Source organism: Nuphar pumila, chromosome 12 (genome assembly GCF_984573655.1).
Source record: "Nuphar pumila chromosome 12, dmNupPumi1.hap1.1, whole genome shotgun sequence".
NCBI lineage: Eukaryota > Viridiplantae > Streptophyta > Magnoliopsida > Nymphaeales > Nymphaeaceae > Nuphar > Nuphar pumila.
The window spans coordinates 95,310,147-95,336,228 of NC_143260.1; the positions used below are offsets into that span (position 1 = coordinate 95,310,147).

The 26,082-nt window shown below is 36.7% G+C and overlaps 1 protein-coding gene across 2 annotated transcripts in view; it reads left to right on the forward strand.

The window, feature by feature from the left end:
- LOC149821225 (phototropin-1A-like) overlaps nt 1-25,126 on the forward strand; it is a 93,825-nt gene extending 68,699 nt beyond the window's left edge. For both annotated transcript variants that reach the window (XM_089983126.1, XM_089983125.1), the window contains 7 exons: nt 11,309-11,415; nt 18,261-18,383; nt 21,861-21,912; nt 24,048-24,160; nt 24,321-24,461; nt 24,717-24,833; nt 24,932-25,126. In XM_089983126.1, the coding sequence (XP_089839252.1) occupies nt 11,309-11,415; nt 18,261-18,383; nt 21,861-21,912; nt 24,048-24,160; nt 24,321-24,461; nt 24,717-24,830 (650 nt within the window). In that variant the 3' untranslated portion in view covers nt 24,831-24,833; nt 24,932-25,126. The remainder of the gene's footprint in view (nt 1-11,308; nt 11,416-18,260; nt 18,384-21,860; nt 21,913-24,047; nt 24,161-24,320; nt 24,462-24,716; nt 24,834-24,931) is intronic.
- Nucleotides 25,127-26,082: the final 956 nt, after the last annotated feature.

Here is a 26,082-nt window from a genome sequence, read left to right on the forward strand (position 1 = left end):
AAGTTGTCTTTGAGCTTGATTCTCTTAACGATATTTTCACATGATGCTTGATTGAAATGCGTAGAATATTTTTTATGTATCATTGTTTTATCTCTTTTTGATGAATCATATGTTCTTTAATAATCAAATTTTCTCTTAATCAATGTTATTGTTTCTTGAAAAATGAATTGATTCAATATATCTTGTTTGAAATATTCTTATTTTTAAATTATATTCGGCAAAGATATTTTTCTTATATACTTTGGGCTCTTTGGTTTGTTCCACAGGTTCTTAAAGATGAGATGAAAGAGTACCTTTGACACTTCAGGGAGATAGTCAATAAAGCTGCATGGGGATGATCACCATTAAAGACAATTGAAGACTGACATTTGCAAAGTTCTTTGATATGTTAAAAAGATAGCAATTTTCATTGAAGACTCTTGAAGATTTGGAGTTCTCCCTTTCGTATTTCCAAACTTTCCGTCATTTCCCTGTAAAGTTTGAGGGGGCGTGTTAAAAATATATATACATGCATTATATATATATATATATATATATATATATTTCTGTTTTAACCAAAATACCCGATAGGGGTATTTTGGTTTTTTCACATGTAATATAAGTTGGTTTAACACAACTTATTTTTAGGTTTTCCTTTCTTTATTTTTATTTTTTTCTTTTCTTTTATTTTCCCTTTTGGATCATTGGGGACACCACAAAGGGAGTCGTTAGGGTCCCCAACGGTCATATTTATGACCGTTGGGGCTCCCCAATGACTCCTTTGTGGGGAGCCCCAATTCTCCCTTTCTCTCTTTTTTACTTTGTGTATAAACGGGTGAACCCCCTTACATTATGGTTGTAGAGTTCTCTCACTCTTTTAATAAAATTGTTTCTTTTTAGCCTTTTGGCATTACCCCTTTGTGGGTTTATGTATCTGCACTTTATGTGTTTGTGATTTTTCCTTAGTGGGTTTGTATATTTGCACTTTATGTGCTTGTGATTTATTGTCCATTATTGGACCTTCAAGTGTTATCACTTGTTATTTGTATTTTCGCTTATTTTCTTACAATCTCTTCACAGAGGTAAGGGTTGTTAAAATATATCTAATATATATATACTGTATATTACATCAATACCCGATAGGGGTATTTTTGTAATTTCACATAGTTGTTTTAGAAAACAACTATTTTCGTTTTTTGATAAGATGTAATTTTATTTTCTTATTTTTTTATTTCTTTTTTTATTTCTTTTGAGGGTTAAAAGGGGCTCCAACCTTAGAGTCGTTGGAGCCCCCAACGGTTACAAATGTGACCGTTGGGGGCTCCCAACGACTCTATGGGAGCCCCCTTTTGGCTCTCCTTTTGAGGCCTTTTGGCCATCCCTTTGCTCCTCTCCCTCTTGTATAAATAGGGGTGAACCCCTTGTATATTTTTTATTCTTGAGAGCTTTCTCTCTTCTCAATAAGAGGCTTTTTATATTGTTGCCTTCTTAAAGGCTTGTGCTTGTATTGTCCCTTTGTGGACTTGTGATATTGTCTCTTTTATTCATTGTTGTAAGTGCTTGTATGCACTCTTTATATTTCCGCAATATCTCATTACATGGTATCAGAGCCACTCGATTCTTGAAGGAAATGTGTGGTTTGTGTATCTCATATTTAGTGGATATCTTCTCACTTCTTGGCAACATCATGGAGGCAAAGATTGACCTATCTTTCAAGCTCAATGGAAAGAATTATATGATGTGGGCATCGGCAATGAAAAATAATCTCAAAGGAAAGAAGCTTTGGGGTTTTGTCATGGGTACCGTTCCGGAACCTAAGCTTATGCTTACAAAGGACGAAGAAGGTCAAGAAAAGGCTCTTGAAGGAGATGCTCCCCTCAAGGCCATTGAAAATCATCAAAAAGAAGTAGAAGATTGGGAAAGCAATCACGCAAAAATCCTTGCGTGGTTTATGAACAATGTTGAGCTTAAGGTATGTGCTAATATAGCTAAATTTCGTAGAGCCAATGAGGCTTGGTCCTTTATGAAGAGTATGTATACCCAAAAGGATCTTGCGAGAGCGTACTTCTTGCAAAAAAAGATTAGAACCACCAAGCAAGGTGATTCTAGCATTCAAGACTATTATAGTGCCCTAAACCCACTATGGGATGAATTGACTCTTTTGGAGCCAAAATGGGTTTCTATGGAAGATATTGATTTAAGGCAAAAACAAATGGAACAAGAACGATTGTTTCAATTCCTTTTTGGGCTACGTCCCGAATTTGAGCAAGTGAGATCCTCACTTCTCCATAGATCTATTTTTCCTCCTATTGAGGATGCTATTGCCGAAATCACTCAAGAGGAGACAAGGCTTGGCATGAGTAAGCATGTTGATGAAGTCCTTGCCGTATCAAAACTGGGTAACAATGTTAAAACCTATAAGCCTCCTCATTTTGGGAAACAAGGAAACTACAATGGAGGAAGAAAAATGATTGTTTGTCATTATTGCAATGAGCCGGGTCACATTAAACCCACTTGTCCAAAGCTTATTGGAATCTTCAAGCCTAAGGTGACTTCTCTTGAAGAAACCACCACCAAAGAAGATGAAGGTAAGAACAATGACATCAAAGAAACTCTTGGACAAATATCTATGGCTCTCCAACAAATACTAAAAGTTTCTTCCTCCACATCGGGTGCGGCTATTGCCTCAACATCATCACCCGGTACGTATTCTTGGATCCTTGACTCCGGAGCTTCTTTTCATATGACCCCTCATGAAAATGCACTTATTGATGTTTGCACCGATTCAAAGGACTCTTGTGTCTCTACGGCCGATGGAACCTTTTTAAAAATTTCAAGTATTGTCTCTTTTAAAGATTCTCAAAATTTTTGTGTTCCAAAAGTAAGAGTTGTTCCCAAACTAAATTTAAACCTATTTTCGGTTTCTCAAATTGCCGACCATGGATGTGAAATATCTTTCTCATCTAATGGTTGCTTTGTGCAGGATCTCCGGTCCGAGAAGCGGATTGGGCAAGGCCATAGAAAGAGAAACCTCTATTATATGGACCATCTCGATCTCCCTACAAATTATTTTTGTTCTTATGTCCAAGAAAAAAACATGGAAACTTGGCATAAAAGACTTGGTCATCCAAGTTATTCCAAAATATATCTCTTTTCTTTTGGAAACAAATTTTGTAAGGAAAAAGAAATTAATTGCAAAAATTGCATTTTTGGAAAAATGAAGTCTATTCCATTTCCAACTTGAACTTTTCTTTCATCAAGACCTTTTGAATTTGTGCATTCGGATGTTTGGGGCCCTTCTCCGGTTATGTCTAAAGGGGGCTATTCATATTATGTTACGTTTATTGATGACTTTACTCGGTATGTTTGGATTTATTTTCTTAGTCATAAATCGGAAGTATTTACTTTCTTTAAAGATTTTCATAAAAAAGTTCAAAATCAATTTCAAAATAACATATCTATTTTAAGATCCGATTCCGGTGGCGAATACTTATCTCACGAATTCCAAAACTATTTGACCCAAAATGGCATTTGCCATCAAAAGTCATGTCCTAGGACTCCCCAACAAAATGGCCTAGCGGAAAGGAAACATAGGCACATTATAGAAACCGCTAGAACCAGTGTTGTTAAAAGCGTTGAGGCGTAGCGAGGCGCTCCACCAAAATCCGAGGCGAGGCGTAAGCCTCGAGGCGCAAAGTGTAAGCCTCAAAATTTTTTTTTTTTAAACTTAAAAAAAACTATAAAAATGATCTAAAATTATAAATAAATAAGAAATGCTTTATTGATGAAGCGCCAACCAACACGAAATAAAAAATCTCAAATAAATACGAAAAAATATGAGATTAACATGTAATTAGGACCTCACTGATGCAAGTTGTTTTCATCAAATTGGACCCTGTGTATGTGATCTACATCATCCATTTAGTGAAGATCGACATTTGAATAGACAGAATCCGACTTATGTTCAAGACTTTTTTGCTGATTCAAAAATCAATAACCATTAATAAAAACATGGTTTTTTTTGTTAAAGAACACTGTCAAAATAAATTGAAAATCATGTTTTTTTTTGTTAAAGAACACTATCAAAAGATTGATTTCTATTAAATCAACCGTGCTGAACCCATCGATAGGGCCAGATTGATCAAAATAACTTAGTACCAATGAGATCCCAGAGGGAGTTATGACCACAGAGGATGATATAGGGATGAGTGGAGCCGGGTTCCCCATAAACGTTGGTTACACGGTTTCACAAAGAACAAATGACAAAAGAAGAAGCTGGGAAAAAACACATAGATCTTACCTGTCACCGGAATGCGCAGAGGTCGCCGGAATGGACGGCGGTGGCGGTGAGTCGCTGGCCGATGGCGAGTGGTGGCCGGCGGCGAGTGGTGGCCGGCGGGTCGCCGATGGCTTCTTAGCAGAGGAAAGAAGGTGGAAGAGTGGTGGCCGGCGGCGAGTGGTGGCCGGCGGGTCGCCGATGGCTTCTCAGCAAAGGAAAGAAGAAGGTAGAAGAGTGGTGGCCGACGGCGAGTGGTGGCTGGCGGCGAGCGGTGGCCGGCGGCGAGCAGTGGCGGGGGACGAGAGGGGACGGAGTGGAGAGAGAAGGGGCGAGGGCTTTCCCTCGCCCCGAAGCGTCTGTCTTTTTTAAAGACAGGTTCTCGATCTTTCGAGAATACGGGCCCGGATCCAGGTCGATCTCGGGTCCGGGCCATCCGATTTCTTAATGTGCGCCTCAGTTTGAGGCGCGCCTCGCCTCAAGGCGTACGCCTCAAGGCGCATGAGGCGTACGCCTTGAGGCTGTTGCGCTTTTTAAGTGCGCCTCAAGGCGAAAAGGGCCTCGCCTCGAGGCGAGGCGCGCTTTTTGCGCCTTGAGGCGCGTTTTTAACAACACTGGCTAGAACATTACTTGTTTCTAGGAATATTCCAAAGAAGTTTTGGGCCGAAGCCGTTCTAACCTCAACCTATCTAATCAATAGAATACCCTCTTCAAAGTTAAAAAATGCTTCTCCCTATGAAAAACTCTTTAAATTTTCACCCGATTTCAATCGTCTTCGTATTTTTGGTTGCAAATGTTTTGTCTTATTACATAAAAGGGATAAGTTATCTCCAAAAGCAATTGAATGTGTTTTTCTAGGATATGGTGAAAATCATAAAGGGTATAGATGTTATGATTTTAAGAATGATAAACTATATGTTTTAAAAGATGTAACATTTCTAGAAGAAGAAAACGGTTTTGATAAAATAGAAGAAACAAATGAAATTGATTATATATTCTTATATGATCTTATTGATGACATACAAGAAGATTTTCTTGAAAACATAGACGATACACGTGAGGTATCCCCTCTTGACATAACACCCTCAAATGATAGTGATCCAAATATAAATGTTCATGATAGTGATATAAATGTTTACTCAAGAAGAAATCAAGAAAATCCTATTAGTGCCCTCGAAAAATACTCTCAAATTTCTGAATCCACTGAGGAACCACAAGTTAGTCTTTCTTCTAGAATATCAATACCCCCAAATAGGTTTATATCCTATGATTCCTTAACCCCCAACTATCGGGCATGTTTAATAACCCTACATTCTTATTTTGAACCGGCTCACTACAATCAAGCTAAATCTATACCACATTGGGTTGAAGCAATGCAAGTTGAACTAAATGCTTTAAAAAAGGCCAATACTTGGGAAATAGTTAATCTACCCTCACACAAAAAACCTATTGGTTGTCGCTGGGTCTTCAAAGTTAAAACTAAAAGCGATGGCTCCTTAGAACGATATAAAGCTAGATTAGTTGCTAAGGGATATTCCCAAGAATATGGCATTGATTATGAAGAAACATTAGCTCTCGTAGCTCGAATGACCAGTGTTAGGACCTTAATAGGTGTCGCATCAACCAAAAAATGACCTATTTATCAACTTGACGTAAAAAATGCATTTTTAAATGGAAGTTTAAGTGAAGAAGTTTACATGGATCTGCCACCCGGAATTAATATTAAGCAAGGTCAAACACTTCGGCTTTTGAAGGCATTGTATGGTCTTAAACAAGCTCCTAAGGCTTGGTATGATCGTTTCAGTGATATCATGATAAAGTTAGGATTTCACTCTTGTTATACTGACACTGGTCTTTTTGTTAAACATGCAGGTTCTAGTATCGTAATTTTGTTGCTTTATGTTGATGATATGATTATCACTGGGAATGATCAAAATAGTATTATTGCTGTTAAAAATATGTTAAAAAATAATTTTGATATGTCTGATTTAGGTTTTCTCAGATATTTTCTTGGAATTGAAGTTGCATATTCTTCTAGAGGATATATTTTGTCACAGATGAAGCTTGCTGCAGATATATGTTCTAAGTCTGGGATTTCTGATGACAAGAAAGTAGAGATTCCCGAGGTTATTAATGCCAAATTACGGTTGGAGAATGGGGTTCTTCTGGAAGATCCCACATCTTACAGAAAACTCATTGGGTCTCTTACCTATTTAACCATCACCAGACTAGATATCACTCATGCGGTTCACTCAGTTAGCCAATTTCAGCATGCTCCTACAACTGTGCATATGAGTGTTGTTCTCCGAATCATTCGCTACATTCGGAATACCATCAATAAAGGACTATTTCTATCCTCCTCTTCTTCCTTGAATCTTCTTGCTTATACTGATGCCGATTGGGGAGGTAATCTCAATGATCGAGTTTCAACTACTGATTTTTGTGTCTTTTTAGGGGACTCTTTGATTGCCTGGCGATGCAAGAAGTAGCAGAAAGTTTCACTATCATCCACTGAAGCTGAGTACCGGGCTATGGCAACCACGACAATAGAGCTTGTATGGCTTCGCAGTCTGCTTAAAGACATGGGAGTTGATATTACCGAAGCCTCAAAACTATGTTGCGACAACAAGAGTGCCATCTATATGCGAGCAATAATACTTTTCATGAGCGTACAAAACATATCGAAATGGATTGCCACTATGTTCGTGACGAATTCTTACGAGGAACCATTGCTCTTCCATATGTCACTTCAGAATATCAGTTGGCGGACTTCTTCACTAAAGCTCTTCCGGCTCCTCGCTTCATGTTTCTTCTTGGCAAACTTTCCGTCATTTCCCCGTAAAGTTTGAGGGGGGGTGTTAAAATGTATCTAATATATATATATATTGTATATTACATCAATACCCGATAGGGGTATTTTTATAATTTCACATAGTTGTTTTAGAAAACAACTATTTTCGTTTTTTGATAAAATGTAATTTTATTTTCTTATTTTTTTATTTCTTTTTTTATTTCTTTTGAGGGTTAAAAGGGGCTCCAACCTTAGAGTCGTTGGAGCCCCCAACGGTCACAAATGTGACCGTTGGGGGCTCCCAACGACTCTATGGGAGCCCCCTTTTGGCTCTCTTTTTGAGACCTTTTGGCCATCCCTTTGCTCCTCTCCCTCTTGTATAAATAGGGGTGAACCCCTTGTATATTTCTTATTCTTGAGAGCTTTCTCTCTTCTCAATAAGAGGCTTTTTATATTGTTGCCTTCTTAAAGGCTTGTGCTTGTATTGTCCCTTTGTGGACTTGTGATATTGTCTCTTTTATTCATTGTTGTAAGTGCTTGTATGCACTCTTTATATTTCCGCAATATCTCATTACAAGGGCTACTAAGGTCCTGATCGTAGACATTCTAGCAATTGGAACACAAGTTTCCTCATAATTTATTCCATACTCTTGGAATATTCCTTGGCAACTAATCTGGCTTTATACCTTTCAAGAGTTTCATCACTCTTGGTTTTAACCTTATATACCCATTGACAACCTATAGATTTATTTATTAGGGTAATATCTTGAATAGTCCAAGTATTCGCCTTTTCTAAAGCATCTAATTCTACTTACATAGCTTCTACCCACTTAGGATGTTTCTTTGCTATAACATAGTTGGAGGATTTTATATAGGAATGTATTAATTCTATGTAGGCTTAATACTTAGGTGAAAAGGACTCATGGGATAAATTTTTTATGTGTTTTTGATACTTTAGATGATCATCTAGTTTGTCTTTCTACATGGTTTTCATCATTGGTATACTTTTCAAGAGCACATGGATGTTCAAAATTACCGCGCCTGGAATATTGAATAATCCTTATGAGATTGTTCTTCACTCATTACATCACTTTTAACTTCCTGATATTCATCAATATCACAATCACCAATCTTTGGAATTAGATCCAACATAAAAGAATAACTCATTTATTTTCTTAGTTTTCTCAATTTCAAAAAAACTTTCGTTTTCTTAAAAAAACACATTCCTTGGAACATATAGCTTTTTAGTTTTAAAGTCAAAATATCTATAGCCTTTTTGATGATTTGCATATCCTAAAAAGACACAAGGAATAACATGAAGAAAGAGTGTAATTTTTTCGGTAAAAACAAAACATTTACACCAAAAAACTTTCAATCTTGAGTAATTTGAGAATAAGAGATACATTTTTTAAAGAAGACATTCTATTAATAAGATAAACTGCAGTTAATGAGGCTTTAGACCAAAATTCTTCAGGTACTTGATTTATAGTAAGCAAAGTTCGTGTTGTTTCTATAATATGCCTATTCTTCCTTTCAACTAAACCATTTTGTTGAAGGGTATAAGGAAAAGATTTTTGATGTGTGATACCATATAAGTCTAGGTGTTCTTTAAATTCTTTTGATAAAAACTCTCCCCTTGAATCAATGCGAAAGATGAAAATATCATTCTTGAATTGGTTTTTGACCAAATTGTGAAATATTTAAAAAATGTGAGAAATCTTCGGATTTGTGTTTAAGGAAATAAATCCATGTGTCTCATAAAATTATCCACAAAAATTACTTAATATATAAAACCACCTTTTGATATAACAGATTTGTGCCCCATACATCCGAATGTATTAACTCAAGTGGTCGGAAAGAAACAAAAGTTCTTTCTTGAAATTGTAAAATATTTGAAAATGTGGGAAATCTTTAGAGTTGTGCTTAAGAAAATAAATCTAAGTGTGCCTCGTAAAAATTACATAATATATAAAACCACCTTTTGATATAACAGGTGTTGGGTCCTACACATCCAAATGTATTAACTCAAGTGGTCGAGAAGAAACAAAAGTTCTTTCTTTAAATGATAATCTCTTCAATTTGCCAAGAATACAATTTTCACATGTAAAATTTTTAGAATTACAAAAGTTTTTCATCTTTAGAAAATACTGAATCTTGGATATACTAGGATGACCAAGTTTCTTATGTCATAAATCTAAATCTAATTTCTGAACATTACAATAAAATGTATTCTTGAGTATTTCCAAAAGATCCATGTAGTTCAAGCATCCTTATCTATGGCCTTCCCTAATCAACTTCCCTCACTGGCGATCCTGCACTCGACAACCACGAGAGGAGATGAAAACATTACACCCATGGTCAGATAATTGAGAACAAAAAAAGATTTAAGTTCAGTTTAGGAATATATCTAATTTTTGGAATAGAAAATCTTTTTGAATTTTGAGAAATGTTTTCAAAAATTTTCTATTCCTTTTATTTCAAGAGAATTTTCATCAACATTTAAAAAACATTTGATCCACTTTAGTTGTGACATTTGGATAACATATCACCATTTGGTGTCATATGAAAAGAGGCACCTGAGTCAAGATGCCAAAGAGATTTATCGGGTTCGAAGAAAACGAAGAAAGAGACCGCGGCTCCAGTTGATAATGATGCTCTTTTGAATAGAGATTGAAGATATAAAAAGAGACACCTGAGTCAAAAAGCCAAATGAATTTAATTGGATCGGAGAAGCGTAAGGAAGAGACTGCAGCTCCAGTTGATGATAATGCTCCTTTGAGTAGAGGTTGAAGAACCTTCACTAATTGTGTCAAGGATATGTTTCCAATAGATGGATCTTGTGTAATTTTTACATCACTTGACTCTTGTGGAGGTCACACAGAGGCAACCTTGTTCTCATAAGGTTTATTTAATATGTTTTCACATGTCTCAGTTTACGACAATAGTATCAAATAACGTTCTTTCTTTCGTACTCATTGCCTTGCTTTTCATCATTTGACCTTCCATAATGTGGTGGTTTGTAGGTACGGACATAGTTTCTTGGTCTAGATACGGCTAGAATCGAGTCATCATCACTCTTAGAAATTCACTTTTTAAGCTTATTTTCTTCCATACTTGATTCTTTTATGGTATCTTCTGTTGAAGAAACTTTCCCTCAGTGAATATGGGCAGATTGGGTGGATTCAAACTCCGATCTCAACCCATTAATGAATTGGTAAGAATGTTATGCATTTATTTGATTTTGGCAAAGTTTTATGACTTCCGGATAATGCCACTTTGGTTCAAGAAGATCAAACCCTTCTCATAGTTCGGACAATCCATTATAGTATTCTCTAATGCTTTTGTTTCCTTGAGTCATATTTGGTATCTTGTCTTGTAAGTTACATACATGTGCAATATCTTTAAAAGAATACATTCTCTTAAGATAATCTCATGCATTGTTTGCATGTTCAAATTTAACAAGACTTGAATACTTCTTAATGTCAACACTACTAATGAATCAAGACATAATCTTGGCATGCCTCATTCTCCATTCCTTCCACTTCTTGTCATAAGCAGCCATTGCCTTATTTTTCTCAACCTTCGTAAGAGGCACCTGTTTCTCACCTTCTACCTGTGTTTGGCCTATAAGTGGCTTATGTGGTTGTAATCTTGTGTTGTTCCATAAGATGTCCTTGTGCCATTTGCTATTGTGTTCTTGTATGACCATAATAGGCAATCCCTTGTATTACTTTGCCCATTTCATGACAACCACCGCTAATTCCTGTTTTCACTTAACAAATACATCCACCGTTGACCCACGTGCGATCAGCATCAGATATTGGTCCGATACTCGTCCACTGTTACGGGCTTCTCCTTGTGCATGTATTATATTTATATAAATATATAAAAATGTAAATTTATATATTTATTTGTGGTTATACTCAACTGTATGGTGCAAAATCACTAGGTTTTAGAGTCATTGTCCTATGAATATATCATGCCAACAGTAAAACTTTAGTAAAAAGAAAAACTATCTGCACAAAGAGACTATCTAATAATGACTAAAGTTCATCCGGTTCAAGATCATGCTTGATAATTGATGCTCTTACCAATAAAAGTTTGAAACTGAAAAATGCTAGTGGACTGAGCTAATGTAGGGACTGTTCAACAAAGCCAGTCTTCTTCATGGTCATTTTCCTTTTGATTGTATGCTGTTGTCCTGTTTTTGTGGTTTAATCTTGCATCTTTTGCCATAATTTACACATTTTTTTTCAATGCAGGTATAATTTATAGAGATCTAAAACCTGAAAATATCTTACTTCAAAGTGATGGCCACATATCTCTGACTGATTTTGATCTGTCATGTTTGACAACTTGCAAACCTCAGGTATTATTTCTGTTTCACAATCATTTTTCTCAGATTAGGCCATTATCAAGTTCACTATGGGTTTGTTGTTCCTGCACACGTGTGTGTGTGTGTGTGTGTGTGACTAGAGAGCAAGAGTAAAGTAACTTGTTCAGATGAAACCTTTATCTCCATAATTGATCTTACTAGATTGTGCACATATTCTTCACATTTTCTACCACGGACATTAAACAACATTCCTTCCCCTTGAATAAGGGACTTTTCTTTAACTTCTGAAAAGGTTTCTTTGTCCATAATATGATTTGTCACCTACATATTCTGAGCCAAGCAATAAAAAAAGGAAACTAGTTCTCTATAGCATGATTAGTTAGAATAATTAACGTATCTAGCAGATGAACAGAGAATGCTGGATCACTTGTTGAAATTTCAGAGTTTCCTATGAGAGATTGAAACTAAGCAACTATAATTAATAAAACGTTTAGATGGTCTTCACCAGTGACAGATCAAATGTGCTCTAAAATCTGTGCATACTTTTCCTTCAAAAATCCTCTAGAAGCAGGTGTTGCAAAGCTTTGAATTTTGGAATCACTCCCCACAGACCAGGTATAACCAATGGAAGATGTTAGATTGTCAGGCTACTTCCAAATGACTTTGTTCTCCATATATTAACTTAACATAGATAGCAGTTACCATAATAGAACCATCTTGTAAAATAACATAAAGGGAGATATTTCAGAGAATTGTGCCCCTGCAATATGTCTGATGCAGATTCATTGAACCTTCCGTTGCTGGTTTGAAAGCAAAAAGTGACTCCACCGCAATCCATTAATAAGTAGATGCTTCTTCAGATCTTCTATTTTTGTTCTGGTGAATTAACAAACGTCAATATGCTCAGTTGCAAGGTACATTGAACCCTGTTTGTTCATGAAAACATCATGTTTTGTTCATTAAGGTCTTTACTGAAAGTCCTGTTGTGAAACAGAGCAATGTATTAAAATTCTGAAAAAAAAAAACTCTTGAAGCAACTACTTTGCAAATTCTGAAAAGTAGAAAACAACCATTTATTAAAAAACAAAGCCCGTTTATCATTAAAAAAAAAGAAAAATCAAGTGCGAAAAGAAGCTAACACAGTAAAACAATTCATAAACAAGAACATACCACTCAAGGAGGAAATTCTGAAAACCATTTTATTGGAAAAAGGAAAAGAAAACTCATCAAAAGAAACAGAGAGAGAGAGAGAAGGGTCATGAGAGATGCAGATAAAGACAAAAATCTTGAATTCAGCATTAACAAATCCCTCTTTTCCAAATGAAATCATCCTTGCGAAGAAAACAAATGCCAAAATCTTCCAGCTAATCCCATTCGTCTTTCCATCTCTTCCTCCCATACCCGAGACAACTTCTGTTGAGGGATCTGCTGCAACAGAGTGTGATGAGTGCTGAGCATTTGAGAAGCATGGTGAAGGTATGCTTCCAACTTGCACTTGGTTGGTACACGAGGTTTGTCGGCTATTGTCCTTCTGAACTGCTCGGGGTTTGCTGAGCTTGCTCGTTGGGGGTCATCTATGCCTGCAGCATTGCCATTCATGTAATGTGCCACATCCACAAATAGGTCGAGACCCCTCATAAGAAGTGGCTCAAGTAAACCTGTATATGTGCAATGCCTCCCTTGATAAGCTGTTTGTATGATAGGTCAAGTGTTTGCGGAGCATGATATGACATGCTCTATTTTCGCCTTATGGCACCTTGTTTTCCCATTCTTTTGCTGCACCATGCTTAGTATACAGGAACACCTTAGTGGCACTATCCACTCTATTCGCGCAAATATTACATTGATGGAGGTGACTAGTTTGGCATTGCACATCAGGGGTGGTACTCATGACTGTTGCAATCAATATGCTTGGGTGCTTGCTATGTTGAACTGACTCGCAAGGGTGAGTCGTTTGCTGGGGAAAAATTGTTTAGGCAAGAGGGTACTGCACAATGGTGCACATTGGGAGGGGTGCACAAACTTGGCACAAATTGCCAACACATTCACTCTGGCATCCTCGAGATCACAATCAGGATGGAATTGCAAGTTTTCACTTCCACTATTCTCAACTAATGTGTAGCCTTCCTCAATGTACATTGACACCATCAAGCGACATGTGACCTTTTGTTGCGAGTAGCTAAGGCACAGCAAGTGGCTGCCTGCAACTCTGCATGAATCAACACCCACTTTGACATCTCTACTTGCATCAAACTTGATTGGCCCGACACACACCTCAGCAGAAGCAAGCACATGGTGTCGCGCTGGGATATACATGCATGTACGTGTGCAACTGTCGACACCCCATGGCCATGGCAATAATCTGCTTATATTGCCCATTCCGTATGCTGAAATGTTCCTGCTAGAGGTCTCTCTTATATTGATCCCTACATGGTATTGTTGTGCAATCTTTTCAATGCTGGGCACTTCAGAAAGTTACTGCATGGAGGACTCCAGCTGAGCCTTGGGCTCATTATTTCTATTGGCTTCACCCCTTTGTCAAATGATCATAGTCAATTATGTGCTGCCCTTCTTTAATACCATCACTGTCTTGATTCTGCTACGTATGACACTCAATGAGTTGCCTAAAGTGACAGAATCTACACGGTCTTCCGAAGCACTTCCTTTGCTTTAGCTGAGCACTCCACTGAACAGTTGGTGGGCACCTTTGGTCATGGGTTTACCAGCTGATGAAAGCTTGCTACTGGTGATAGCCTCTGTTATGTCTGCATCCTGCGGACCTTGTCACCCCATGTCTATGAGGAGTGAGGCAATCTCATCTGTGTCCCACTCATGATTAATAGTTCTAAGACATAATATGCCCCTCAAAATAAAGAAAAAGTAACCTTTTTTGCAATTTTGATAGTAGGCTTTTTTAGTCATTTAACTTTATTTTTAATTAATGAACATAAATAACCATTCTACCCTTCCAAATCTGTCCTCCATCTACTCACTCATTGGCCACCCTCCTACCCATCAAAAAATGGCCAGAGCTGTTGGAACTTGCCGGAATCACACCCTTTGGTTGTTGTTCAGCCCATATCATGGAATTGATGGCCCCCACATCAATGTTCTAATGCCTATGGAGTAATCTTCATACTCAGTAGCATAAAAGAAATAAGCTTCTTTGGATGAATTTTATGTAGTTCATAAAATCCACTCAAGCTTAGTTTATCACATTTGATCTAATGTATCCAAAAATTCCCAAAAATCATGGCTAATTGAGTTGTGGGAGTTCTCGTTATAAAATAAAAAAATGACTTTAGGGTTTTGCTTTCTCTATTTCAGAGCAGGGAGGTAGTTTGAAGCGCCAACAATAACCTTTCTTTCATCTTCCTCCACTTTAACAGAGAAGCAGTCAGGCAATAAAATGTGATAGGATTGGCTGCAGATTTGAGAAGAGAGAGGGTGTTCGAGTGGCTTCTGTTTGGAGGTGAAGAAGGGAGAAGTTTTGAAGGTTCAGGATTGTAATGACCCCAAATTCACCTATAAAAATCCAGGATTTTTTTTTAAAGGAAGTGAATTGACTCTAGGACTAATCTATGGTCCTGTTTCAACAGACAACCCGCTGCCAGCGCGAGCATGTCTTAGCCTCTTAGTACCAGGTCCAATGCCCAACCACCAAGAGCGTGAATCAATGGGTTGCGTGTGGGCGCGAAGGAGCTGCTCAACACACGGATGGACATATGCATAGGAGTTGTTTGCACACACACGAGCGAATTTTCGTGCGGAGAGGGCGTGCATGGTGATGGTGCGCACGAGGGAACTATGAGAGCGGTAGGTTGGATACGCGGCAAGGGAGGAGACGAAGGCCTCAACCAAGCATGGGGCGTGCACGTAGGGTGAAAGACAATGAAGGTGAGTGTGAGAGGAGAGAGAATACTCTTTCGAAGCAGACCTACCTCCAAGGCCTAAGCCAAAATACGTCATTCCTGCTTTGCCAATGTACATAGGGCTTATTTATAGCATCATGGCCCTTCTTTGGGCCTCTTTTAATTGGACCGTAAACAGATCCATCCTATTCTATTTTCTCTAGTGCCCTATGTTCCCATTACACATTCTTTATTCAACCTACCTCCTGGGTCCCAAACCCATATATACATAATCCAAATACATGGGTACTCAGCCCCAAACTTGCCAATGCATGTGTGTACAGTGCCTTTGCTTGCTTCGGGCCATGTCGGATCCCACTCATTTGAATCCAGCTTGTGCCTACAGTGCTCATGTGCTTCAGGCCGTAACATCTGAACATGGAACGGAATATCTGAGCCTTAATATTGTCCCCTTCTTGGTGGTAGGTGCCTCTCATTCACACTCTTTTCCAGTTCCTTTTCTCACCACGACAACAGCCAACAAGGCAAGAAGGAAGCTAGAGAGAGAAAAGAAGATGAAGAAGATGGAGAGAAAGTATTGGTAGAGTGGAGGCAAAGGAGAAAGAAGGAAATCCAAAGAGAAGGAAACTTTGTGCAGAACAAATTTTGAACTTTTGGCATTTGACGCTTGTCTATTTAAGCACCTGAACGCCAATCACAATCCCATCTTTTATACAATTTTCCATAATATCCTTGCAAAGTAGGAAGGTAGAGGGGATAATGACAATGGTTTTTAATTGAAATTCATTTTAATTACAGTTACTCAGTGACCATGCATGATTGCATCATAAAGTTTTGTTTATAAGTGTACCTTATTGGTTCATTTGTTGAGCATTTATGGATATAATCCTACCACTATAGCTGGATTGCTTTGGTGTTGTGTGAGCCCCACAAAAATTTTCAAAACCTTTCATACTCGTGATGAAGGGCATCTAAAGCATGATGAATGTACAGAGGGTGGATAAGGTTCAATCACATTTCACACTAAATGTATGCTGTTGCACCTGAGTGCCCTCCATCTCTAATTGGGCCCTAACATGGATGGAGGTTACTCAGCAGCAATGTGATTACACCTGATCTTCCCTCAATGGATGAGTGAGAACAAAAGCAAAAAAGTATAGTGGTTGGATGCCATTCATCACGTGGTTGAACACAATCCACAGACCAGTCCGGGATGCCCCCCTAACCTGATTGGCAATAATTAAGAAAGGATCAGGTCAATGGTACCCTTGGGTCTCTCCAATGCCATTCACCCATGCAATGAATGGGATCCAATCACTATGGCTGAATTATGCTATTGGTTTTCTCAAAAATAAAATTTGTAATTTTTGGAAAATATATGTGATACTTATTTGTTTTTCTACAAATTTTAGTTAGCAATTGTAGTTAACATTCATGTAAATGCACTGTGATGATTAGCATGATTTTTCTTATTTTTGTCATGTGAAAATTTGTCTTATATGTTTTATTGCAAAAGTTACTGAAACTATTTCTCAGTAAATGGGCTTCGGGGAGACAAGTCTATTTTCTAGCCTAACAGCTGCGAAAATGAGATTTTTCCAAGGTAGATTAATTAAAAATAGTGTAGTGTGATTTTTATGAATTATCTCAACGTGTTCATGCGAAAATATTTCGGAAATATGAATTCGGGTGGCCTATTTTGGCCCACCCGAATGCATATTTCGATAAATACGTATTTTCGGCCTGACACTAAACTGGTAAATCACTCGTATCTCCCTCGTCCGGAGGAGTTTTTATGAGTGACTTATTGCGTTGGAAAACTAACAAAAATTTGCAGCCTTTGTAAAATTTTGAGCTCTGTTCATGGGCTATGCACTGTTCTGTGACAGTTAGAACAAAAAAGTACAGGTCGGTACTAAAACATTCGTAACTTCCTTATCCAGATGAAATTTTATGAACGGTTTGGGGCATCGGAAAGCTGAATTTTTTTTCAACAAACTGTAAAAATTTCAGCTATGACTGACGACTCCAGAATTTTATGTAACTAACAATTGGATAGAGTTAGGTTTTCGCAAGTTTGGACCCGGTTCAAGACCCGACGATCGATTGCTTGCCAATCTTGTTCACTTTCATGTACGCCCTTACGATTTTTTATTTTATTGATGTGGACTATTAAAAATAAGTTTGCTGCAAGGAATTATGTTCCTATCCATGGGGCATGAACTTAATGATAAGCGAATGCACAAGCATGCCTTTACAGCTTCTCGCTAATTAAGGGACCGAAGTGTCCATCTTGCGAATTAATTGCAAATGTTCATGGGGCCTGCTGTATTTTTTTTTCATATATCAGCGAAATTTCGTGGAGGATTTCATTCTCATGATGAATGACATTTAGTTCATAATTAATATACGGTGGAGAAGAACAAAAAGCAAAATCCATGGTGGTTGGATGTCATTGAATGGATGAATGACTTGTACCCCTGCCTTAATCCATTGATATTAAGTTCCTCCAACCACATGTTTTTTTTTCTTCTATTCCAAATAAGCAGTTCCTTTGTATTCTGGAGTGGTGGAACTCATAAATATCATCCCTGTGAAAGCTAACAGTTGCTTAAATATTTAAACATTGTAAAATCTAAACAGATTAATTAGTTCAGGAACTCAGGAAGCCTATACACTTCCCAAATGGTGAATATATTTATTTTTTGCATATTTTGTTTTCTTGCACAGGGTAACTTGTTGTTCAGTATCATGATCATCGCAATTCTTTTTCAAATACTCTTCATTAGTTCTCTCTATCCAAATTTAATTGCATCCTTATTTGCGTATCAATCTTTCAAGTGACCAGGTCTTTCATTATCTTCCACTTTTTAGCAGTGGGAATTTCAGTGTCATTGTAGCTCAGGGTTGTGCTTTCTCTGTAGGACCTTGTACTTGATTTTATACATGTGAATGCGATTTATTTTATCTCAATATGCAATCAACTTGTATGTTTTTCTTTTGTAGCTTTTGATTCCTTCTCCCCTTGAAAAGAAGAAACAACATAAAGTCCCTACGCATCCAGTTTTCATGGCTGAACCAATGAGATCATCAAATTCTTTTGTTGGAACTGAAGAGTACATAGCACCGGTATTCCTAACATTCTTCATCCCTATGCTTTGCATAATAATGTGCTAAATAAAAAGCTTGATTATTTCAATGATGTTTCTTTTTCAATGTTTTTCACATTAATTGTTCTTCTTTTGCTACATTGCTTGGATGGAAAAAAAGAATTTTGTCTTGGGATATATTTAAATAGATTTTGAATGCCATGTCCTCTATCTCAAATACTTGCCACTATCTCTAACCTAATGCTTTCCATTAATTGAGACATGGTGTACCATAGTGCTCACCAACATCCTTCCTTTTCTAATGATTAAGTTTGTTGTTCCTATTTCTCCATATTCTATACATCTGAACCGAAATATGCATGTGTGATTAATAGTTTTTACAATACAAATGAATACAAAAAACATATTCTATGGTGTAGCGTTTCTTACCACAAGGAAGCTCGATGATAGCACTTAATAAGTTTATTGTGCTATGGAGATGTATCAATCTAAAACTGTAGGAGAACTTCACTTCTTTTTCTGATAGTCAATCTAAAGGATAATCCCCAAGGGATTCCAACCGAGACACCTTGATTATGTTTGTGCAACCTAACCATCCAGCTATCTCATTCGACCCAAAAACTATAATTTTTAAGCTACAACATCATATAAGAAATTAATGTTATGCTAGCAATAAAGGTTGGTAAATGGTGAAAATCAATGAGAGGCTGTAAGAATTAATCCAATTTATCAGTGCATAGCAGCGATAATTAATGCTAATATATATATGTACATGGAAAAATATTGGCTATACTCTTGAGTACAATACTGTAGCTGAATCTCATTGGTATGATCTTTATTTGGTCAATTACTAGGAAATGAACTTTGGATTGGGTGGTTTTGACGTAAAAATGTGATTTTGTTAAGCTTGAAATTTGAGGCATATAGACCGTTGAATTTTGTAGCTCTTAGAAAATCTGCTTTTACAACATGATTGGACGAACTAAGACATGTTTTTGACTAAGCAAACCATATAGACCACATCAGTAGGGCTTGAGTCACAAAAAAAAAGAAAATGTGAAGGAACGGGTGGTTTCTACCATAGGGTGATGTACACTCGAGGGTAGCCAATATTTTCCCTGTGTGTGTGTTTTATTCTATATATATGTTTGGGATAGAAGAGATGAGTAGACTAGTTTCACAGTAGAACATCCAATAGTTGGAGCTAGGTTAATGGGAGCTTTGGTTTACAACTTTACAGGAATTTATAGGTGTATGGATAATGACAAAGAAGTTGTGGTCATTTCTTTAGGTGTTCTGCTTATATGCCTACTATAATACAAAAGTACCAGGCGTGTAAAATAGTTGAACAAACATGAATATGCCTTCAAGGGCATTGGTCAACATATACAAAGCATATAATTAGTATTCCCTCTCAGGGGCCTTCCAATCATGGAGATACTACAGTAGCATGGATTTCTAAAAATACTAGTGTTTATGCTACAGTATCATGGATTTCTAAAAATACTAGTGCTTATGCCACAGTAGCATGGATTTCTAAAAACCCTAGTGCTTTGTGACCTAATTTTTCATTTTTATGAGTACATAATAGAAGAGATAAATGAGAGAAGATGACAGTGAAGATGGAGGATAGAAGACCAAGAGAGGGTTCACATGGCTAGGAAGAGCAGCAGTTATTCCACTAGTTTTATGAAAGAATGAAGCAAAGAGACCGTACCTTTCAAATGTGGTAAATTCACATAGAAAGACACCAAGTTGAAAATGGAAAATGCATCACTGTTGCACTCTCTCCACACTTCCATGAGTTGAGTCTCTCTCTGTACTTTTTATGTTATTCTGAAAAGCCTTCTGCAGGCTACCTTCATGAAGATGTCCACTATGAAATGACAAAAAACCTTTATATGCAATGTTATCTCATAACAGATGGACAATCATAACTTGATAAAAATCACAAAACATGATTTTATTTGCATATATAAGCTAGCTTTAAAGAACAAAATTACTGATGCCACACGACCTAAGGAAACCATATTTACCACTCCTATTTATAAAGCAGTTTCATTGATATTGATGATATTTTGAAAATATCACGATAATATCAACAAAAACAAGTAAGTCAATAATATGGAAAAAATGTCGCAATATTTTCAAAATATCGCCAGAAATGAAAATGTTCTAATTTTATCACGATATTTTCGTGATATTTTTGGAAAAAATACTTATTTTAATATTTAAACCTTTTTAATAGTTTTTTGTTTCTTTTGTATTTTGAATACTTTCCAAACTTATTTTCTCATATTTTTGCAAGAAAAATTGATACAAAACCAATTATTTTCTTATCTTATAACTTTTTATATTTTTGTATCTTTAAAACTCCCAATATTTTCTTAAACTTTTCCAGAGAAAACCAGTTTTTTGAAAATCTCTAAGAAAAACCCTCTCCAAGACCTTGAATGACATAGATGACTGTGGTATAAACTCACTGGTAAATATAGCTGAGAAAATTGACATTAAAAGAGATTGGTTAATTTTAAATTTCATATGCATCTGATTGTAAGATAGAAATACTTCTTAGGGCTGAATATAATATAATATTAATTTAGAAATGCTTAATATGGCTTAATATAATATAATATTTATTGAAACTATGGGCTATCATTATAAATTCTTTTTTTCTAAAATTTTTTATAACAAAATGATGGAAGTTGAGAAAAAAAATTCTCACCAAAACAAGAATGATTACTTTTTCCATATATCAATCGATGATCATCATATCAGGAATATTTATGATAATGATATCATCTATGTCACAGACACCATTTTCCCTCCGTACCCGTGTCGACACACGTCGACAGGGTCCATACAAGTTTGTATTCAATTTATAATTTATAATTATATTTTCAGTTTATAACTTTATATTTTCTGTATATAATATATATTTTAGGTATAACATATATATATTTAGATTATATTCAGTTTATTTTGAATTTATTTTGTATATATATATATATGTATATATATATATATAGCCGTGTCCCCATACCCACATTCTTTGGAATTGCAGTGTCGTACTCATACCCGTACCCGTACCCAGTTGACATAGGATATCATGAAGTTCCAATTTTTTACATGTTTTGACAATATCATGTTGTTTCAAGATTTTTTTTTGCAAATTCCAGATCAAAATGTTATGTTTTGATGATATCATGATGTTTTGGGGATTTTTTTGTTTGTTTTTGAAATCACGTCAAAATGAAATGTTGCATATATAAGCGACATTGTCAGACATTTTAAGCATGTCTATATTTTGATATATAATGTCTAAAATTTCTTATAAAAAAATTAATTCAAGACAAGATTTGTTTGTTGTGAACATGTCTGCTTTCATGTTTGTGGTGTGTTAGCATGTTTCTCTTGATCATTCTGTTTTTTATCCAATCTCATCATGCTTGTAATATTGATACTTTTTAAGCCAGACCTCAAACTTATTTTTCAGGAAATTATAGCTGGAGCTGGGCATACTAGTGCAGTTGACTGGTGGGCTCTTGGTAATACTGTAATTCTATTGTAAAATCAATTAATACTAAATCCTGTGATATTGGATTTTCTTTGTTATTTAAATTTAAGAATATTGCAGTTACTCTTTGCAAACTTTAGAAATGAGTTTTTCACTGGATGGCTATTAGCTACTGTTAGAAAATCTAATCATTGTTGAAGTGCTTTGTGCAAATTCTTACAAGCATTTACTATTAAACAAGTCTTGAACATTGACATTTTGATACTTCAATGTCAGTATCCTTTATTGTGATATAACTGATGTCAGAGCAGAGATTAGAAGGGTATAATTTCTGATTCATGTTGATTAAATGGGATAAATACCTGCATCTAGACAAATACAAGAAGGGAGTAAATTGATCTGATTTTACCTCAATAATCAACACAGAAAAGAGAAATGTTGAAGAACGCTTTTGCTTTTTTCCACATCCACTTCTAGCTCTTCATCAATCAAGAGTAACATTTCTCAATTTATGTTTTTCTGTTATTTGTTGTATCATAGAGTATTTTACACATTGAAAATAATATATATCATCCTTGAAGAAGGATAGGAAGTTCACTTCAGAAAAGCAGGCTATGTGGGGAATAAGGAACCATATGTCCTTTCATTTTGTAATCAATTAGTGGAGTGATTAATCAATACATTGGCTGACTAAACGGAATAGGAAAATGTGCAGATAATGATACCATGGAATATTCTCGAGTTTGCTATATACTACTAAACAGTTATCTATTTTCCACCCAATAAAAATGCTACTCAACATGCACATAGCAGTAATAGTGAAATTTTATATTATATATCTTTGAATGAAAAAAGATAAATGACTGAGTACCCTCATCTCCAGCAATAGATGGATCTCTTTTGGCTGCCGAGCGGTTAGGATTCGTAAATTGAGGCCTAGAAATTATATTTTCCGGTCCTAGTAATGCCTTCGCATTTGCCATTAAGACAGGATGACACTAAAGCTGCTTCTTCCTCAAGTCCTATTGCACTTTTAAAAGCTTCACATAAAGCTTTAGATGAATACTAACATTGAAAGCTAAAATTATGAGTATGCAGCCTTGTGGCTGAGATCATATTGAAAAATATTGGCAATAATTTGAATTTATTCTGATCTTGTCACAATGAATTCACAAGATCTGAAGTCCAAGAAAGATTGCAATAAAATTAATTCATTTTATTTTTCCAATATAGATATTGCAATGTTAACATACTTTTTATATTTCAAATGCTTTTATATTTTTGTGTGTTAATTTTCAAACCTATTGACATTTCCCGAGTATTTTCCTTAAGGGCGCATTTGATGGTGCCGAAAAAAACTTCCATGGAGATAATTTTTGAGCCATGCAACTCTCCCCCCCCCCCCCCCCCCCCCGCCTTTTTTATCGGTTACTTCTCTCTCAACTGCCCAAAAAAGGGGAGAAGTAATCGTGTATTTGATGGCGTGCTTGGAACCCACACAAAAACCAAAAGTTTCTTCCTAATGCCATAAAGAGCAGTCTAAAAGAGTTTTAAAATCTCTTGAGATTTTCCTTGCTTAGAAATTTCTGAAAATGAGATTCCATGAGATGGACTTAATCACTTGCTTCCCCTTGACTGCCTCAGCCAATGCAGATCTACCGTGATCTGAGATTTTCAAAAGCAACCTCCTGAAGTGGGCCAATTAATCCACAGTTGGCTGTCAATCGTTTAGGTCTGTCACCATTTAGGTTGGTAGGATAATAACTTATTTGACCCAAATATGATAATCAAACCTAACTTGACACTCGGCTCAGGCAGCTCACTTAACTGTTCATCAATGCAGTTGCCATGAATATTAAGTCAATTGTAGTCTGGAATTTGAACCTGAAGTCAGGTGAAACTGCATATCAACTCATTCCTGACTTGGAAAAATATTTTAGAAGTAACTCATGTAAAAAATTTATTAATTGATATTGCCAAATTGTGATAACTTCTGAACATGAATATCTCAGCAAAAGTAAAATGGTCTCTCTGGATTTTCCATTCTCAAGATTGAAAGGCTGAAGAAAGTTGTTTTGTTCAAATGACACTGATTCCTTTTATATGCTGGATTTTTTTTTTGTTGTATAAACACTTCTTGTTGATCTTGAATTTCCTCTTTTGTAGGCATTCTTTTGTATGAAATGCTCTACGGATATACACCATTCAGGGGAAAGACAAGGCAAAAGACATTCACTAATATTCTTCAGAAAGATCTCAAGTTCCCTGCTAGTATTCAAGTGGGTAGCCTTTAATGAATCCAACCTTATGAAGTTTAAATCTTACACTTCTCGACCAATTTAGTCATGCTGTCTGTTTCATTGTCATACATTAGTAGTTGGAATGCACACATTTGCTACAAAGGTATCGCTTTATTTACAGGGTTTAAAATTCATGCAGGTAAGCCTCACTGTCAGGCAATTAATATATAGTTTGCTGAGTCGCAATCCACAACATAGATTGGGCTCACGTGAAGGAGCTAATGAAATTAAGCAACATCCATTCTTTCGTGGCATCAATTGGGCTCTTGTCAGATGCACGGTTAGATTCTCAACCCTGGTTAATTTCAGAATTATGTTCTGTGTTCTAGTGCATTTCTATAGATTCGTGGAGGTTTTATGCAAACCAACTTTTGGTTGGTCATTCCTCTGGGTCATCACACAGTTATGGACTGCTCTCTCTCTTTCTCAAAAGCTATTAAGCATATATATGATTTATTTGCGAAATTGTCACTTTGATCATCTGTGTGTCATTCATCAAATTTTACATGCTACCATGCTTTGATTAAAATTGCAGAAACCTCCTCAACTTAATGCACCTCTCCAAGGAACAGAAGCTGAAAAAGAATTCAAAGCTCCCAACTCAAAAGAGAGCGATGCAATGCTGGACCTCCAAACAAATGTATTCTGAAAGGTTTGCCCAGGAAGGCTGTTACCACATGAACTTGTTCTATCTCCATCATTTTTTTTCATTTACGACATTTTTTGTAGTTAACGTGGCAAATTTCGCAGGTTGGAACAGCTACGGCTGTGTGGGCAAATGCAGAACTGGAAATTGATACACGCGCCATCAGTGTACATCGATTGGCATTGATAGTTGTTTCATATATTAAAATGGTGATCATGCTGTTCTTTTGTTACATTCGTCGATAACATTTGTGTAATATTCTCTTCTATCAGTTGAAAGTTTCAAGTTTTGGAAAGAAATGGTCTCAAGTAAGACTCACCCGATGCCTAACCTGCACACTGGTTACAGTGAGCCATAGAAGCTTCACCCTTGGAGAACCGAATGATTTAATTTGTGCATCTGCAAAGATAATCTGTGTGTGTGCCAAAGTCATTTTAGTATTGCACTAAGCCTAGTCATTTTCTAAGTCTCATACTTTCCACAATTGGAGAATATCATCTGGGGGCTTGAATGAATGAAGCCCAAAACCAGTTCGTGAAGTGGGCTACAGTTATCCGAGTTTTTATAAGGCAGTTTGGGACTTCACCAAGACTGACTGAACCATGAGCATGGAATTGCATGTTCCAAGTCAAACATCACCAGGTCACTTAAAACAAATTTGCAGTGACGAACAAATAGAACCAGATTGCAGCAAGGTGACTTTTCCCGCTTCAGAGAGAGAGAGAGAGAGAGAGAGAGAGAGAGAGAGAGAGAGGCCATTTGGGTAAAAACCGTCCTTTGAACAAGGCAACAGTAAAAATGGAGATGCTGCCCGAGCACTATCAGAGAACAGTAGCTCAACCACTGGCCTCGAGCATACTGGGAACTCGTTCAAGCTCCGTTTGGCAACCTCTGTGGTAGGACTGGCAGTGGTCAATGGAGGCATGTACATGGAAAGTTCGACCAGCAACAATGGCTGTCTAACAATCAGGCCGCCCTTTCGCAGATGGGCTGCCTGTTGTTTGTGAAGGGTATCTCCCCCGAATAGAGAAAACCAGCATGGCTCGATCAGTATAAAACTTTCGCAGGCTCTAAAAGATTGTCTTGATGCGGGGACATTGCCCGTCGAGGTCGTTTGCAGGTTCATCTGGAATGTTTCAACTTTTGCCATGTACGAGTTGCGCCTTAAGAAAATAACAGAGTTCCCTTTCTTTTTCATGGACCCCTCTTTGGAAACCCTTTGTGGCGAGAGGGGTGAAGGAAGCATGGGAAATTC